Below are 18,579 nucleotides of genomic sequence, written 5' to 3' on the forward strand. Positions count from 1 at the left end.
AGCTGCTTCCGATAAATGATGTGCTGCGGATCCCAACGTTAAATCTCTTAACCAAAGCAAGATCCTAGAATCATGTTAGACACTAAAAGGGGAAGAATTTCCTTTAAACCTTGTAACCTATCATTTCAGGTAATCAGGATGTTATCATAAAAGATATCGGATATATAGACATACAATGCCTTTTCTAATGTGGAAAAGGTTAATAATGTTATCTGTAATCTGCTACATCCTGTTAGAACAAGAAGATTATTTCCACTTTTAAAGGCGCTCTCATATATTTCTAAAAATGTTACTTTTGTATCATTTTGAATGTTTGCATAGGAACAGAAAATTTGACAGCAGTTAAGAAGCGTTTGGCCCCTCTAGTCTGCCCATTTTTCCTGATGTACTTAATCAGTAGTTGGTCTCTTCTTAGATTAAGGACACCTTTATGCCCCATGCATAAATTCCCTCCCTGTATTAGCCTTTACCACTTCCAATGGGAGCATGTTCCATCTACCTACTACCCTCTCATGCACTGTTGTTTTCTTTTACAACATGCTTGAGTGTAGTAGAGGGTTTTTTTATCTCCCTTGATGTGTATGTGCTGTTACTTTATCTTATCAACATCTTATCTTAGTATATTGCACTAAATAAAAGAACACTAGGGTATAAACTGCAGCATCTGCACAAAGGTTTATCGTGGATCCGAGTTTCTTTCTAATCATTGACCACTGGGAGAAGCTACAGATCAGAGGTATCTAGCTAGAAGGCAAACATAAAAGAATGACAAAAATATAAAATAGAAGATGTAAAGGGTTTTTTTTTTGCTAGAATGAACTCATCTAAATGATCAAAACTAGAAAAATAATCTGTGTACATATATACATTGAGTTTTATATTTATTCATTGAAAATTACTATTTTATTCAGTTCGTATTGAATTTCATTCTGCATGGACTCCTGTCAGGGCCGGACATGGCGGTGACCAGGTGGCCCTGGCACTTTAAGGCTAGTTGCTGACTGATGGCATAGGTTCGTCCAGTGTATGTATATACGAGGCTGCACATTATGGGTTTATACTCCCATAGCTTGTGGGCCCCGGTATATCCAGCCGGTTAGTATGAGTTGCTGCCCGGTGTGTTTGGCTCTGGTGCATTTAACTGAAGACAAATCGATGCATACTTAGGTATGCTTCCTGCTTCCAGTGCAAGAAGCCGTGGGAGGAGGAAAATGAAGAGCAAGACCCATTTTCTAACTCCAATAACTAAAGAAGACATGCACCGATTTGTATGCGGTAAATTGCTTTGGAGTCCATGCAAAACGGTCTCCAATATATATATATATATATATATATATATATATATATATATATATATATATATATATATAAATAACATAAAAATAAGGCTGGCATATCAGTAGTAAATCCTACAGTTAAGAAATGCTGAATACTTGATAATGTTATAATAGTGAAAAAAGTCCATAATTGACATACATCACACTCTACACAGGATGATGGGGAATCGAATAATGCCTGCAAAGTGATAAAATAGTGATACTCCCTTAATGCTCTCATATGATTGTTAATGTACTCATTTATTATCACCGAAGATCTAAAATTAACTATTATTACCAGCTTCTTGTTAATTTCAGATAATCAGAAGATAGTTAGCTTCCAAATACTGTCCAGAAAATGCACAGATGAGAATAAACTATTGGCCACCTCCAGTCTGTTATAAAGGAGAACAATTCAGCTGAAAATACCCAAGATAATATTAAATAGATATAACCCTTTTTTTTGTTACCGTTGTTTGTATAAAAAAATATAATTAAAATGTATAATTTTCCCCTAAAATCTACATTCTGCATTGCTTGTTAAAATATCCTGAATATTTAATACAATGGCACATGTCTATGTTACGGAACAATGGTGGGGAGGCTTTTTATGAGTCTTGATGAACCTCTGATGAGTTTAAAAGCACTTCTTTCTCTTCTGTTTCACAAAAGTACTTCCCTCCCCGATGGACGGATAAACTGCATGAACTCAACCGCCGCCAGGATCACTGCGAATATACAGAAAGCAAACAATAGAGGAAAGGAGAAGCTTCTTTACAAATAGATAACATTCAATAAAATCCTTCCACCTGAGTGCCCCATACATCAATCCCAGCAGATTCCTACAGAGATACAGATCACTTTGTGTTTGCTGAAGCCTGATAGTGAGAAAGATCGCTTACTTTCAGCTGTTTTTTATATATAAAAATAGAGAAAATGTTTATTATGGCTTTGTGAAAACAAACAGTATTATTTCATATATATATATATATATATATATATATATATATATATATATATATATATATATTGGCTAAATAGTGCATACCCTTAAAATTTGGGTGAATTTCAATTAGAATCTGGCTTTTTGTCAGATGGGCTTGGTTGGCCTTGTATAATATATAGTATATTATTATAATATATAATATCAATGTCATTTTTTTTAACTTCTTACTGATTGAAGTATGCATTTACAAAAGAGTCTTGCCATGGTTGGCCCTTCTTGTCCTATATTGGAGTCAACTCTCCTGCAAACTCCCTGTTTAGTGAATAAACCCCTCTTAGTCAGTATAGTAAACAAGGCATGTTTTAGGATTTGCAGGGAAATCTTTATTTATAGCTAAGAATAAGAAATATGGAGCTAGATCTATACCCCTGTTTGCAGAGCTTGCCCATGTTTGGCCATTTACCCAAAGTTACGGGCTAGAATGTATTGATCTCTACAGAAGCATAACTTACAGGCTACTGAAAACATAGGTGGCATGCAAAATATTCTGTCTGGCTCCTATATTTGACATAGATTTGTGTAGCCCTCCCTTTATCAAGGTATTGTACATTCATATCCACACAACTAAAAGGTCATGTTTACTTTACCAAGAGGATTGTAAATAAGTGGAACAGCCTCCCAGCGGAAGTGGTTAATACAGTGATTGGATTTAAACATGCATGGAACAAGGTCTGAGACTTTAAGTTCAGAAAAAAGGACAAACTAGGTGTGCTCAATGGTTCTTATCTGGTGTCCAATTCTATTATACACCACAATTAAGACACCCATTTCAAAAATGTCAGTTCTTTAAATAAAAAAAAAAAGAGAGAGGAATAACGAAAATATTTACAGCTGCTGCGGTCATGAGTTATATAATTCCCCCCATATCATGTTCTCCGGAGACCAGTCTAACCAGTTTAAAAATCCCTGAACTGTGGAAGAAAATCTTAATTTGAATATTTACATAATGAGCCTGACCTGAACCATGCAGTAATAATTCAACACACAATTAATTCCTTCCTCCAGTAGTAATGCCGTCTCTGAACTCATACAGTATATATTCTTCATGAATTAAAAAATATTAAAAATTCATTTGTAAAAATTATTTTTGGTGGGGAATTAAAAAGACATTAAAAATAAAAGTTAAAATAATATATCCGGTGATTAAATGTTTTTTAAAATGTATTTTTTTCATTAAGCAGGTTGTAAGGAAAATGTAAGCGCAGGATCTGTGCATATAAAATGTAATAATAATTATTTTGCATTATTACTTGGATTTATTGTTAGTATCCGGTTATGCAGAACTTAATTGGTTTTATAATAATATTATTTATTACAAAAGGAATCCTTATGGAAGCAGCCTAGATGAGATAATATAAAAGGGACAAGAACATTATTAAAGGGACAGTTTAATGTCCCTGACACCCCAACTATAGAAGAATGCATATCAAAGTACTCAGTATTTTAATAGTAATTTATCCACAAATATGCATCTTTGGGGTTGCTTAAAGCAGCCAATCAGTGGCAGGAAAGGACCTCCATTGAAATCAGTGGGAGGACTTTGCACACATGCAATTGGGAGACTGAAGAGTCCTCGGCACGCAGCATTTAACCAAGCCAGAGCTGACCGGAGGAGAGGGTATCGGCTGAACACATCTCCTCCATTGTGTTTAGCTTGGGAGTGGGGAAAGGGGCTAAATGCATATGGGGTGATTTTGCGGAATCCCCCCCATGCATTGTGTCCCTTTAAACAAGGAGTTAGCGCCGCGTCGTGTGGCCGTGAATATCGTCTCACACACTCATGTAGACCCCTGGCGACAGAAGTCTTGGCCGACTTTATGGCTGGAGCTTGATTTGACAACCGATGGCTCCCCAACAGACAGAAATTCATAGGTGTCGTATCCCCCCCCCCCCCAAAAAAAAGATGGTTGGTTTGTTGTGTAACTTTTGTACCTTAGAACTGAGCTACTATTTCTTTGCTAGGAGAAGAATGAATGTTGACTCTAATAAACAATTGTGCAAACAGTAACCGTACCCCCATCACTCGCCACCATATTCAGCCCACATGGTTTGGCTCTGTGATGCCAAAGAGGATTAGGAATATGCTCATTTATTTCAGCGTCTTTTGTGTCCAGAAGCAGCTGGCGGAAGGCCTTTTCCTGATGACGTCATTCAGGCAGGAAGAGAGCGGCTTTTCTAACCCACCCCTACATAAAGTCACACATCACTCACTATGCTTCGCGCATGTGTTAAGTAACAACGTTAGTCAATGTAGTTGTCAGCTGTTTGGAACATAGGTGCCACAGATGCGGAGAAAAGCAAATAACAGCCCAGGCGTTTCCAAACCTTGGCTAAAAGGTTTTTTTGGGTACTTGATCCTAACTGTGTAATTCTGATTGTATTTAAAGTTGGATGAGGGTTATCAGAGTTAGAGCAGAGCATTCCCATACTTTGGTAATAGGCATACATACCAACAGTCCCATTTTTCATTGGACATTTGTGATTCCTGGGCACTGTTTATATGAAAAGGATAGCAATGTAACTTGGCTAGAGTCCCTGACCTAGAAGTTAAACAGAATGTTGTTACATTCTATAAGAGTGCCAAACTTGATCATTCAAAGGGAGACATTTGATGTCCAACTTGACACCAACAGGACTTTTTGTCAACAGAGTTGCTGCATGAGTGGTTTTAATTTGAATTGAGTTGCCTTTGTAGCTCGACTGACAGCTCAAACCTTAGGGATCAGATATATCTGCAGGACCTGTGAAATTTGCAGATACCTAATTTTATTGTGGAATAAAACATAATATTGCCCCAAAATTCCACCCACTCTACCCTCATTGGCAGCAAATGACAGGTACACCCTGTACCATGAGCAGCTATGAAATATATTTACAGACTACAATAAAACTACAATAAAAGCCCTGTCTCCAGTGCTATAAACAGCCATATCTTCCCCTTGACCAGGAAACCCCTCCTCGGTGCTGAGTGCCGGTTTACTGCATTGCAGAGATGACATTCGATCCTCCAGCAGGAGTTCTCCCAGATCCCAGCTCTCCATGCAATCTATGTCAATTACTGACATATTTTAAATGCAAAATGTCTGCATCTCAGATGTATTTTTACCTTTAGTAGCTGAGTTTGGTGTTTTTGAAGTTTTAAGGCAGAAGGATACTGTTGCAGTAATGATCCAAAAGTATCCAGGATCTAATCATTACATTATATCAGCATCTCCCATACTCCTCAGCCAGCCCCTTAGCTGAAAGAGCATTATGGGAGATGTAGTCCTGCAGCAGCTGGAGGCCAGCAGGTTGGAGACCCCTGGCTAAAGGAATGCTTACTCCTTTACTTCACTACTTCATAATGTATAGTGAAGTCAAAGAGCTGAATCCACAACTCTAACCCCGCATGTTAACTCAACACAGAGCTGTCTACATTTTGACCACACGCAGTTTTTTTTATCAACTGTTGCCTTGGTAATGAGTTGTTGAGTTTTAACAATTTTAGCTATTTATGGGATTTACATTTCAGAATCTTAGAATGTTTCCTATATCACAATGTATGCTTTGTTTATTTCTCCCCATTGTGGGCACACCATGTTGAGTACGGGTCTTCTGGATTATAATGACGAATAAAAACCTATAAAAGTTGTCTTATCATCATACCCGCCTCCAATGGTATGGTCCAGTGAGCAGAAACATTCTGTTGGTTGCTACGGTGACTGGGTAGTATTAATTCTACCGCCGTGTTACTGACTCTCCATAGCTTCTAGTTTGGTGTAAAGGGAGAAAGTATGGGCGTATTTAGGACGGGCTCCCAGGACGCTCATTAAACAATGTATATATATATTTTGTGATGGGTTTTCATCTTTTGGTTTGCTACATTAATAAAAATTAATTCCCTGTCATAGGAAGTGTTTAATACGAGTCCCAGCAGTACAAATCATTTTGATGTCCGTGTGTTTTTGATGCTGTGGCGTGCTGGACGTTTTTATCCCTTGCAGTTAATGCCAATTTAAATCTACCTTAAATGATCAAAGGAGGACTCATGTCATGATTATTCATACTAGGGAATAATGCATGGGGAATGCATGCGCAGTACATCTGGGGGGGGGGGTCGGCCTCTAAACGAAGCACTGATCGTTTAGCGTAATACAGATCATGCGTAAGGTGATCCTTTAGAACCGAATCTGGCAAAAAGCAGTAACTGGATTCCCTGCTTGAACTATTCATGTTCCATCTTGTAATCAGGTGAAAGACGGACGGGTGTACATTGGATCAGAGAACATTCTCACCTTTGTGTAACTAAAATGGGACGTTCTCCGTCGATTAGAACAACTGCCAATATATTAGCCATTGTTGAGTTTTGAACTGAATATATAAAACAATAAATAAAAGAAGGCGTTGTGTGCGTTCTCACCGGGGCCGGTGTTGGTCCTTCACAATGAATAGCGGAGTGACAGAGGTAGAATCTCCTGCAAACTCCCAAAATATCACAAGACTGACAACGATGGCGGCCTCCAGGTCTGCAGATAAAAGGGAGTTTATTGGAACAAAACGAGATAAAACCACCTACATTACTGTATATAAAGCTGTGTATTAATGGTCAAGGAGAAGAGGATTTTTTCCATGGGACTTCTACTTTCATTAAAATTTTTGGTACCTGCAGAACAGTAAAATGATGAATATTAGAAGCAAGTTGTTAGCCGGGGGCTACGATAGAGTCTTGGCGATGGACTATTAAAGAGTCAGTATTTGTAGAGTCTCGGGGAGGAGGTCAGTTCATTAATAAAGTATATTAAGGGATAATAAGGTATAGCTAGAAGTATATTTGTGGGACTTAGTCTCCAGTAGTGACATCTTGGACAGTAACCCGGTCCCAGCAAGAGGAGGTGGCATCAGGTGATCACGCGAGGGCCACACGTGTATACACTGTGCTGGGCTGTGTGTGGGTATGAATGATAACCTCTTGGCCGTTGTAAACTGCGTGCATTGTGTAGCAATCTGCTGATTGGGAAAAACAGTAATTAGTTTGCTTAATGTTCACTAGAACATAGTGACTCATTTCGGTAACAATGGAGGACGAGTGACTCAGTGTTTTCATCCATAAACCGGCTATCAGGAGTTTTTCAACCTTAATATTAATGAAATATCTTAAATAATGTAAATTATGTTTAAAAATAGTGGAAAAGAAGTCTTTTTAAAACAATATAAATTGCCATTGGGAGAACACGGCGGGTATCTACCTTCCTTAACTATCGTAGGCCGTCATCGTTAGTCTCCCTGTTCTTCTGCCGGTGTCGGCCCCTTCTCTGGCTTGTTACAGAATCTGAGCCCGTTTGTGCCCATTCAGTACATATTTTATTTTCCGAATTGCCAGTGAGACGTCACTCAAAGCCTCAGTGCTGATTTATGGCCGAGACATCCCAACCTCTCCAATGGCCAAAGAACAATTTTAATTCCGGGCATTGCTTAGCGCAGGGCTATACCTAGACTTTTTATGGGACTTTGTGGACCACCGATAGCTAGTTAAGTAATTAAGTTAAGGCACTTAGAAGAAGAAAGTATTCCATTTACACCAATTCATGAAGCCAGGACGGGGGTCGTAAAGACGGGAGCGATTTTACATACGTGTTTGTGTGTATGAGTATGGAGGGGTTTTTGGCATGGGGTGCGCAGGCCGTTACGACGCCGTTTAATTATTTCGGTCACTGGCCATTGATATTGTTTGCAAGCTCAGTTAGTTCTGATTTATGGGAATACTTAGTTATTTGTAATAAAACCTGCTGTCAGAATACAGAGAGAAACAGAATTATTAACAGTCGTACGCTATGGCAACCATTCTGTAAGAAGAATGACATCGGGTTAATACAGACATTGTTAGTAAATTTATAGGGATTTTGTATAGCTTAGTGATGGCAACCGTCAGCCCTTGATGAATTTCAGCTGTCGCGATACTTTTATCAGGTATAGAATTACATTTGAAATATATAAAAAAAATAATAGAGGAGCGCACAACCTAAATGGCATACAAAATTCAGATTCCCGGTTTGCTGCTAGAATAATGATTAGTGACTGAGATAGAGCCAAATCTACGTCATGTCTTATATTCTTTATTAAGAATGGATGATTAATGCATATATACATGTATGCATAATTAATTAGTTGCTAACAATATGGAAATACAACAGAGCAAAATGAAGAAAAAGCCGTTTTTGTGAAATAAAAAATGTACGAATTGATCAACTTTTCAGTCTTCATCATGGACCATATATATATATATATATATATATATATATATATATATATATATATATATATATATACAGTATGCACATATTTTTTTGCTGTGTTCTTCACATGGTGCACTCATAATAAAGCCGCGCTCTACATATTAAGAGCTTCACAACATTATTGTACAAGTGCAGCCTATTCTTCAACCAGCGAGGAAAGCTGACGTGACCTCTGCTTATGTCATTGCTGGTATATTGGCCCCTGTAATATCTGAATTCCGTGTAAGCTGCTACACGGGGCCACATTCGATGTGGAGCTCCGTCAGACACGCGCATGTGATATTTCATGTTCATAAAACCTCGTCACTAGCTCCTCTCTCTTAATCTGCCTCTCAGGGTGGTCAAAGAAGAAATATCAGATGACAACGCCAAGCTCCCGTGCTTCAATGGCCGAGTGGTGTCCTGGGTGAGTTCCCTTTTAAATGCCCAGCCGGAACAATGTTAAATGAGATGTTGTTTTGTAAATACAAGTCACTATAAAATTAGATTTATTTTCCCTAGTAGCTGCCCGGACAGCACCTCCTGGTAGGAGGTCCACCATTCTTCCCCGCAGCAACCTGTGTGAAGTCCGTGGCATTGGCACACTTAATATTTGTCCCCTCTCCATCCCTTAAAAATAGTATTCTGCTGTTCTTTTCTACCCCCCCCAACCCAATGCCCACCCTATAGTGTGCTTGTGGTAGAGTATAATGGAGTTGTAGTTCACCAACTGTTGGACCAGCCAGTAGTGGTGTTCAGCGCATGCTGTGTATATCTTGCAAGGTATATTAACCACCGTTTTTGCGTCCCCTGTTCTCGCAGCTGGTTTTGGCAGAAAGCTCGCACTCAGATGGAGGATCTCAAAGCACCGAAAGTCGCACAGACCTTCCACCTGCCATTGAAAGAACCGGGGGCATCGGAGACTCGCGTCCACCATCATTCCAGTAAGAAACCATGTATAAGGGTGTACTTATAATGTGTGGACTTTTTTAAAGTTCCCCAGACGGTGTCAACTTATATTTACTTTGAAATAAATGGGTTTACGCTTACTTGGATATTCTGTCTATGCAAATGAAACAATAAATAGTGGTCTTCAAGTTACCTTCCCTTGTCTTGAGGTATCACAAATAGCTAACAATTTTGCGAACAAACGTCTTGGATTATTCCCAGTAACCACTAGGTTGTGCTGTTACAAGTAAAATATGTGCAAGGAGCAATTGAGCAAAATTAGTCAAAGTTCTAGGTTCTCAGTTTTAAGCCTTTCATCAGCTTTCTGTAAATAGTTGCTATTTGCAACGTCCAATATATATATATATATGACGTTTTCTTACTGCATTTTGAAAAAACAATCTTGTGTTATAATCGATGTCGTCTTTATGTGCACGTTTGCCTGCATTCAGAGCAGGGCTGGCCTTAGGGGTGTGCGACCTGTGCGACCGCACAGGGCGCCATGGTAGCAGGGGCGCCTGCCCGGGACTTAACTTGAAACATCGTTTTTTTTGGTTGTTTTTTTTAAACTTTATTTAACATCATTCATGTTAAATAAAGTTTAAAAAAAACCCCGATGCTTTAATCTAAGTCCCGGGCAGGGGCGCCGAGCGGTTGCTCGTGAAGTTCTCAGCAGCTCGGCGCCCCTTACTCTCCGTGACTCCGTCGCAGTGCCGGCATCTCATGTTGAGCGCCGGACTATTCCGGCGCTCAACATGAAATGCCGGCACCGCGGCAGAGCGAGAAGACGGCCTCACGCTCTCACCGCAGGACTCCGGCAACAAGGCAAGTGGTGGTGGTGGGGGGGTGTAGTTTGAAGGGGCAGAGGGGGGGTGTAGTTTGAAGGGGCAGAGGGGGGGTGTAGTTTGAAGGGGCAGAGGGGGGGTAGTTTGAAGGGGCAGAGGGGGGGTGTAGTTTGAAGGGGCAGAGGGGGGGTGTAGTTTGAGGGGGGGTAGTTTGAAGGGGCAGAGAGGGGGGGTAGTGAGGGGGGGCGCCAGAGGAGTAGTCCGCACAGGGCGCCACAACGCCTAAGGCCGGCTCTGATTCAGAGACTTGCCAGACTCTGAGATTCCATTTAACCAAATGACATTAAATTCAAATTCTCAAATACTTAAATGGATTTAAATTACCCAGAAGAAAGAAAAAAGTATTGTAGGCGGAGCTAAGCCACCTTCCAATGAGATCAGAGCTGGCACCTTTTATCAATATCCTAAAGCACTGTCCTGCCATAGAGGATATCTGTCATGATTCATGTTTTATTTCACACGAGGAGAAACGTTAGAACAAGAGATCATAATCAAAATTTAGGGGGTCGGAGGCTTAGATGTAACGAAAGGGAGTTTTAATTTACTGAGAGGGTGGTAGAGACATGGAACAGCCTTCCAGCAGAGGTGGTAGAGGTTAATACATTAAGGGAATCTAAACATGCATTATGCTGATTCCTGCACCGGTTGTAACATAAATAAGGGAGATGGAAAATTAACAGCCGGTATGCAAGTGAAGGTCAAGTGTGTGTTGGAAAAGAATACACAAAAGAGACAGTGAATAGATGGTGACATACAGTATGTAAACTGATACATGCTGATAAGTGGCAAGTCTCCTTCGTAATTTCCTGGCTTGATACTTTGGTGCTTAAGATAATGTAAGAAAATCACTATTAATGAAAATACACTAAATAACAAAAAATACCTCCTAATTATTGAGTTTAGGTGTTTCCCCCACACCCATCGCTAACAGTTGTATTAAAATCAAGCACACAGGCAGCCATCTCCATAGACAAGCACTGGCAGCAGAACGGGTCGTCCTGAAGAGATCAGTGACTGTAACCGCCATAGGTTGCCACCTGCTGGAACTGCCCCGGCCCGCTGTAAATGCGATTATTGCACAGCTCGAGCGTCTACAAATAACAGTCACAAAGCAGGCTGAAGATCACTGTGCACAATGCCAAGCAGGAATGGGAGAGGTGTAAAGCACGCCGCCACTGGACTATGGATCAGAGGAGGGAAGTCTAATGGAGGAAGCCAGGAGAATCTTGTGGAAAGTTGAGGCTGTTATAGTTGCAAGAGGGAGGGCAACTCCATATTAATACTAGACTTGGGCACCAGGGGGCTCTTCGTGTTCGTCTTCATGCTTGTCTTCGGGGGGGGAAAAAATCTTCGTATTCCGCGAATATTCGTCCGTTCCCGTCTTCTCTTCGGGCGAATATTCGTGGACATTCTTCGTCTTCGTGTCGCTCGTACGGACATTTAACTAATTGAACAGGGAGGGAGACCAGTGGGATGAGCCTATTGGTTGATGCCAGAGGAGGTCCCTGTAGGCGACCAATAGGCTCATTCGCACTGCCCTATAACCCGTGACAGCGAACCTGCGGATTTCCACTTCCGGGAATTGCCGCGATGCCGCGAAGACAAGGTAAGTTAGAAGGGGGGGGGGGGGGGAGAAGCCGCTGTCTTCTCTTCAGCGTGTCTTCGGAACGAACACGAAAACGCACTCTTCGTGTTCGTTTTCATGTTCGCCGGAAGACGAATGCACAAGTCTAATTAATACCCATGTGAGGATCAGGTGTCCACATACTTTTGGTCATGTAGTATCATTTATGTGGCTTGCTGAAAGGAATACATGCGTGCAGCGGCGTGCAGCGGCGTGCAACCACTTGTTCCTGTCTCCTTGTGCCTATCTCTCTGTGCCGCTGCAAAGTTGTTTAGAAAGGACCCTCGGATTGCTGCTTACTGTTTCTCTTGTGTCCCTGACCTTGGCTGACTTCAGTTGTCCTTTATTAACCTGTACCTTTCCCTGCATACTGGGCTCTTCCCCTTTATTATCATTCATTCTTATTATTTTTTAATAAGATCCAAAGTTTGGCACATATGATATATAGATTTATTACTGAAAAGGAATTTGTTGCAAGGCCTCCGTGTCCCAAAAGCTTGTAATTGAAGTGTAACTGCCTTTGTCGCAGAAACAGTGTTTGATTTTCTCTTTTTTTACAACAATGGAATACAATACTGCCAATGACTCCCTGCAGAATATGGCAAGTGGAGACCATCCCAAGTAAGAGACTCGTGCAGCCAAACTCAGTTCAAAAAAGAATTACCGCACAAATGGATAAGGGTTTTGATAAAATGTTTATGTAAAAAATATTCAATGAATATTAAATCCAAAGACGTCATGTAACAGAACTGTACTTGTAGCTGTTAATAACGGGATATTCTTCCCTGTCTTAGAAAGGGTTAAATCTCTGCCATTATTCTATCTATTACAGCCCGAATGCTGCCAGTAGTCGAGATGGACTGGACAATGAAACTGGCCCGGACTCTGTAGTGAGCCACAGAAGGGACCGACACCGGCGGAGGAACAGAGAGGCCCATGACGATGGTAAAGTGTGCTTCTAATTAAATTCAAATGGAAGGAGAGCATTGGATGAGATGTGTTATTATTTCAAGGGTGCCTAGTGACGGGTCCTGTTCCACGTTGCCATGGGCAGCTTGTCCTATTTGCTCCTTGGAGGGCCAGTTGGGCAGATTTTTGTAACAAGCCCATTTACATGGTGGAGGTGGCCCACATAGACCTCTAATGTCAGTTATGTTACAGCCAGAAGAGAATGGTGCAGACTGAGGTCAGTGGAGACAGTGTTTCCATCATATTATCATGTTTTGGAGTGGAATGTCTGGAGCGTGGCTATTGCGTCTTTAATCATGACCTGAGATTCCTGTAGACATTTTCTTATAGAAGGTTGCATTACCTGTAGGGCAGAGTTAGGCGACCTGAACTTCTCTAGCTGTTACTCATCAGCAGTAAAGGGATCGTAGGAGAAGTTATGGCACCAGTAAGCAGCAATGTCTTGTGTATGAGGTTGTTGTGATCTTAATTACCCGACTGCATTGTATTCTCGAACTGAACTCTTCAAGTTTGAGGAGTTGCTTGGTACCACCACATTGGTGTTAATATTTGATTGACTTTTTAGCTGATTTATTCAATTTCGTGCTCAAAGAAATACATTAGTGTAACAAAAGATCATACAGTAATCACACAGTGATATATACTTTTGCACAATTTTGCAGCGTTTAACATCATACTGTGAGAGCTGTGGTGCCACCTAGTCAGAATCAATACAGAATAGTACTAAGACAGAAACCTCAATTAGATAAATGGAAACATTGGTGCTTCGGTTCTTTTGTCCTGCACTTTGTTCTGATTTAGCATTAATGAAGCATTTACACAGCATCGATAGTTGCCAGCTATTATTATCTGGATTTAGTTGTAGTTGTCCCATGATCGGAGCTTAAGAAGAGTTTGCACACGTGTTTAATAAGGGACACCGCACTTCACAAGTGCATGCTAAACAGGGCTTAGATGGAGCGCTCCAGCCACAAATCTCACACTATAGACACCGCGACCGCACAAGGCGACCCCGTGAGTTTCAAACTTAGATGTTCTACCTAGTCCTTCTAATGAAAACAATATGATTATCTCCAGAATACTCAATGCTCAATAAGGCCCTATTTGTTGATCTAGTTGAAGACGTAATTAAAATGACCTAACTAACTTGAAAAACCCAAACTCAAGCCACTTCTTCACGTGAACCTCTACTAGTCTGTTCACTAACATTTAACGTTCCCATCGGATCGCATGGAAAATATCTCAAAAGATGTGAAGTTGCTGGCGACAGGCGGTCGATTCTGTAATTGGAGCTGGTACTTCGGTCACTCAATGATCTTGGTCCTGCAGTCGGTCAGTTTGTTCAATTATGGAGAGTTTGACCAGTTCAGTTTCGAGGAGATGTGGTCGAGTTGGATCACTTTTTAAAGTTCAATTGGACCGCCAGTAGGTCACTGATCGAATCTTTGTGAATAACTAAGTTCTTATAAAGTTCTTATGCTTGTTACTTCAACCAGACACAAGTTTGTCCATCTCCATGAAATGTTTTCAAGCTGGCAGCCCAACTGACTTTAGTAAATACACAAGTTCCTCCATTAGCGCAAGCTCGGTCAAGTCGGCCTCAACGGCTCGACCCAACAGCTCATTTGCCCCGGAATATAGACGACTCAGGATTAATATACGGCAAAACAGTATATAGTGCAAAACAGAGGTCTTTGTTTGTAATTTCCATGCAATGTGATAATCTTAAAACTACAAGCACGTCCCGCCATAGGAAACTTCCAAACGATGTTTGAGGAATTCGTTCAGGAAGATAAATACACCTCGTTTTGATGGAAGAGCCCTCGGGCCTTTCACTTAAGATTTTAAATCTGCTTCTTTTTTTTTTTTCCCACCAACACGAGTAACAAATTTCGAGTATTTTTATTTTTTATTTTTATAAAGATTTATTCCGCCACTTAAGAGCTCGAGGCTGTCATTATTGATCTAGATTTCAAAGCGAACTGTTTTGACAGGCCGCGTCTTTTTTTTTTTTCTTTCTTACTCCTGGTATAGAACAGCAGCTCAGGAGGTTTAGATCATCGCTGAACTGGCAGGTTTTTGGCTCGAGACGACAACAACAACAAAAAAAGAGGAAAAATAATAGAGAGACCCGGAATGTCACAATTGTGTAGATTATGTGACAGATTGTGGTATATAGTTGGGGACGGTCTGGTTGAAGTCTGAGAGGGGGTATTATATAGAGTTGTCTGTGTGATGCGTGACACACAATTATTCCCGAATACACAGTCCACAGCGAGGTCGGGCTACTGTTGAGCCAGGGTAAGAAGCCACATCACAGATAAAGTATGGCCCGGCGCCCATACTGAAAAGTCACACACATTTGTTGTTTCTGTGTCGGCATCTGCTCATTATTGATGGCGGGTAAATTGTTAATGCATGTGACCATCTCTGGTCCTTGGGTTTTTTCTGTCCTCAGCTATATGAGGATGGTTGATATGTGGAACAGTCTCCCATCAGAAGTGGTACTGGCTAATACAGCGAGGGAATTTAAACATGCTTGAGATGTACAGGTCCTGAATCTTAGACAAATCCAATAACTGATTCAGAGTGTAAATGGGCAGACTAGATGGGCTGAATGTTTTATATCAAATTCTGCGTTTCTGAAGACTTTTAGCAGGAGAATGATTGCGTTGAATAAATACGTGGTCATTAATCAGTAATACAGTAAATGACTTATATGTACAGAGCATATAACAGATGAGAATCTAATTAGTGCAATTGGTCTTCGTGTTTCACTCTGTAGTTCTGCTTCTAGTATCACTGGTGTATGTGGTGTATAGATTTAACCCTTTCACTCATTAAGACTCAGGGCATTGATGTGAAATTAGCTTTGTACCTTTAAAAGGGTTGAGAAATGAGATCCTTACCATTGTGGGTGCGCTCGGACAGCAGTATCAGTATCTCCAGCATCTGTTCCCTGTAGATGGCGGAGCAGATGTCCGTCCACATAGAGCTCATTGCGTCATTCTAAAGAGCTATCCCGTCCCAATTTGTCTTCTCAAGTACCCGGCCCCCGGAGGAAAAGCCTTCTGCTCCTCTTTTCAGGATAGCGAGGGGGGGGGGCGGTTATCCTAACCTTTACAGCAGAAAAAAGAAGATGGAAAAGCAGCAAATGTACATTGGGGTCCTTGGAGTTCTCTCATTTACACTCAATGTAAACAATATTTTGTTTCTGTCTTTGTTATGTTTTCAGTGGCATCATCCAATGTCCCGGGAACCATAAAGATTTTCCCTTCCTATTAATTTCTCTTAATGCTTGCTGCAAAACACATAGAAAAACACAACGTCTAAATTAAGCCACCATGTCCACATACAAGCCTCCCCGCCACCTTACCTGCCCACCACGAAAATGTTACATTCATTAACATTAACAAGTAGATGGTTTCTAGGTCATTTATGTGGGATACTCAATCCTTCCAATAAAGATCTGAGTTCTCTGGGTTATATTTATTTACATGTTTATTACATTCTTGTTTGTTTTTTCAAACACGGAGAGATGTAATATGATTTTAACTTAAATAGTACCCTGTGTAGGAGAATATCACTCTTATGAGTAATCCCCCCAACCCCTTGAGTAGTAGAGGAAATGTATTACCCAATGAGTCTTTGCTCAATAAACTTGCAAGTTTGCACTCAAGTCAAGGAAACATTTCTTGTGGCCTTGGAAAGGGGCCTGTGATTAAAAGCCTTCTGCCTGGAGCAGGAGCGCTCCGTCTAATTACTGAGTAGATTCTTCACACATGTCAAAGCAAACAGAGGTTCTAAAGGTCAAGGTTTTACACTGTGGGCTCATCTGTCTCCAGAGTCCTTGTTGGGCTAATAGCATCCAAGTGCTCAGCACACCAATAACTCATTTAGAAAAGTATGTTTTCTACTAAAACTCCTTGGTATTTCTAGAAGATGAAAAGTCACCCAACATTCCTTTCTAATTAGACCTTATCTAGTGTCTCCCATAGGAGTGGCCTAAAGCTCAGAGGGTTCAAGTAACTCTGGGTTATAACATTGGCTCCGGCTGTTAACCCCCCCCCCCCCCCCACTGGCGCTAGCCACAGATGTCTTCCATACTGGTTCTCTAATGCTTGGCTTGGGCAACGTGAAGAACAAGGTACTGGGAGTCTTCAGATAAACTTGGCCAGCTCCACTTGAGCTGAGTGACAGCACCAATTTGGGAAAGCCATAACATCATTTGGAAAACATGGCTGAGCTTTGTCTACAGAAAGTCTGTTATTCCACCAGGAGCTTTTCATTCCATACCCGACAGACCCTCATTAATCTCTGCTACTGTGCTTATCTTGCAATCTGTAACAATGCTTTTAGAAGTTAATGTCCTTCCCTCTGTTTTCACCTAAATCAAGCAGCATTTGTTTTTATTTTGGAGGGGGGGTGTTGTTGTTATTTTAAGTTTCCCTACTTTTCTATCCACCAATTCAGACAATTATTTGATTTCCATTTAAATCTGGATAGCTGTCTATTGATAGGCATGACATGCCGTGATTATGCCAGAATGCTATGATAGTTAGCAAGTATCTGATATGTTGGAGCCACCAGATTAGCTCTCCATGCATCAGGGATTGACATTGTATGAAGGACATGGTCCTTAGTTGTCAGGAGACTGCTTGAGGGTTATGGGATAGAAATCTAACAATGTTTTCACTTGGCTACAGGGTGGTGGACAAATAGCCGACAATTTTCTAGGGTCATTGGCCGTATGCATTAAATGGCTTGTGGACAAATCGCAGGGTTCTCTGCTCATTATCTTACCGATAAGCAACACATACACAGAGGACAGATGTTGTGAACGGGCCCAAAGTACTTTGGGCTGGAGACTCGGTGGGCACAACTATATCATGTTATGGTGTATCATGTCATGTCATAGTCCCAAAGAGATTTGAAAGGAGCAGGGCAGTGGGGAGGAGTTGGTGGGTTCTTGATGGGGTCTGGACAGTTCCAAGCACCGTTCCCCCACCTGGAGATTAAATGCATTGGCCTGGAGGTACAGTAAACGCTGGATTAAGATTATGTAGGGTTCTGGCACCCGGAAGATTTTTGATTGTCTCAATATATGTAAGTATAACTCCTGTAATATGAGACAGATGTTAGTTCTTGTTACGCTTATGCCCACCAAACAAGGTGAACTACAAGAAATGAGGGACTGAGGGATTTGGGTCCGAAAGAGGGACTGGCCCCTCCTGAACAGGGAAACCTGGTAGGTATGCTGTAGATCCTGCTGTAACACACTTGTGTTGTCCTGTATATAGCTGCGAATACAGATCTCACCCACCCAGATTCACAAATGCCGCTCGCTCCACATTCAGCCCTTTAAAAGCAGTGTTATCAGCTCCTAATGCACTTGAAGGTGAGGGAGTCAGCGAACGATATGAATGAAGAGATAACCTTGGCGTGCTGTCAAAGAGAAAACCCTGCCAGAGAAGCTTGTGTTATGCTCCAGACTCAGAAAAGTAACCCCCTCACCTCATAAAGGACGTGTTAAGTCAATAATAAAACCCCAGAGGGTCCCAGGAACCAGCCAGAGATATCTCCCAGTCCTATCTTAATGCTCCAGCTCTTAGCGCAATAT

At 41.1% G+C, this 18,579-nt stretch overlaps 1 protein-coding gene across 3 annotated transcripts in view; it reads left to right on the plus strand.

Moving 5' to 3' along the window:
* Positions 1-18,579, plus strand: part of LOC149274131 (segment polarity protein dishevelled homolog DVL-1-like) — a 49,751-nt gene that overhangs the window by 7,940 nt on the left and 23,232 nt on the right. For all 3 annotated transcript variants that reach the window (XM_089505793.1, XM_089505790.1, XM_089505791.1), the window contains exons 2-4: positions 8,931-9,000; positions 9,396-9,517; positions 12,823-12,935. In XM_089505793.1, the coding sequence (XP_089361919.1) occupies positions 8,931-9,000; positions 9,396-9,517; positions 12,823-12,935 (305 nt within the window). The remainder of the gene's footprint in view (positions 1-8,930; positions 9,001-9,395; positions 9,518-12,822; positions 12,936-18,579) is intronic.

This window comes from Sceloporus occidentalis, unplaced genomic scaffold (assembly GCF_023333645.1).
Source record: "Sceloporus occidentalis isolate IW3139 unplaced genomic scaffold, rSceOcc1.0.p SCAF_346, whole genome shotgun sequence".
Classification (NCBI taxonomy): domain Eukaryota; kingdom Metazoa; phylum Chordata; class Lepidosauria; order Squamata; family Phrynosomatidae; genus Sceloporus; species Sceloporus occidentalis.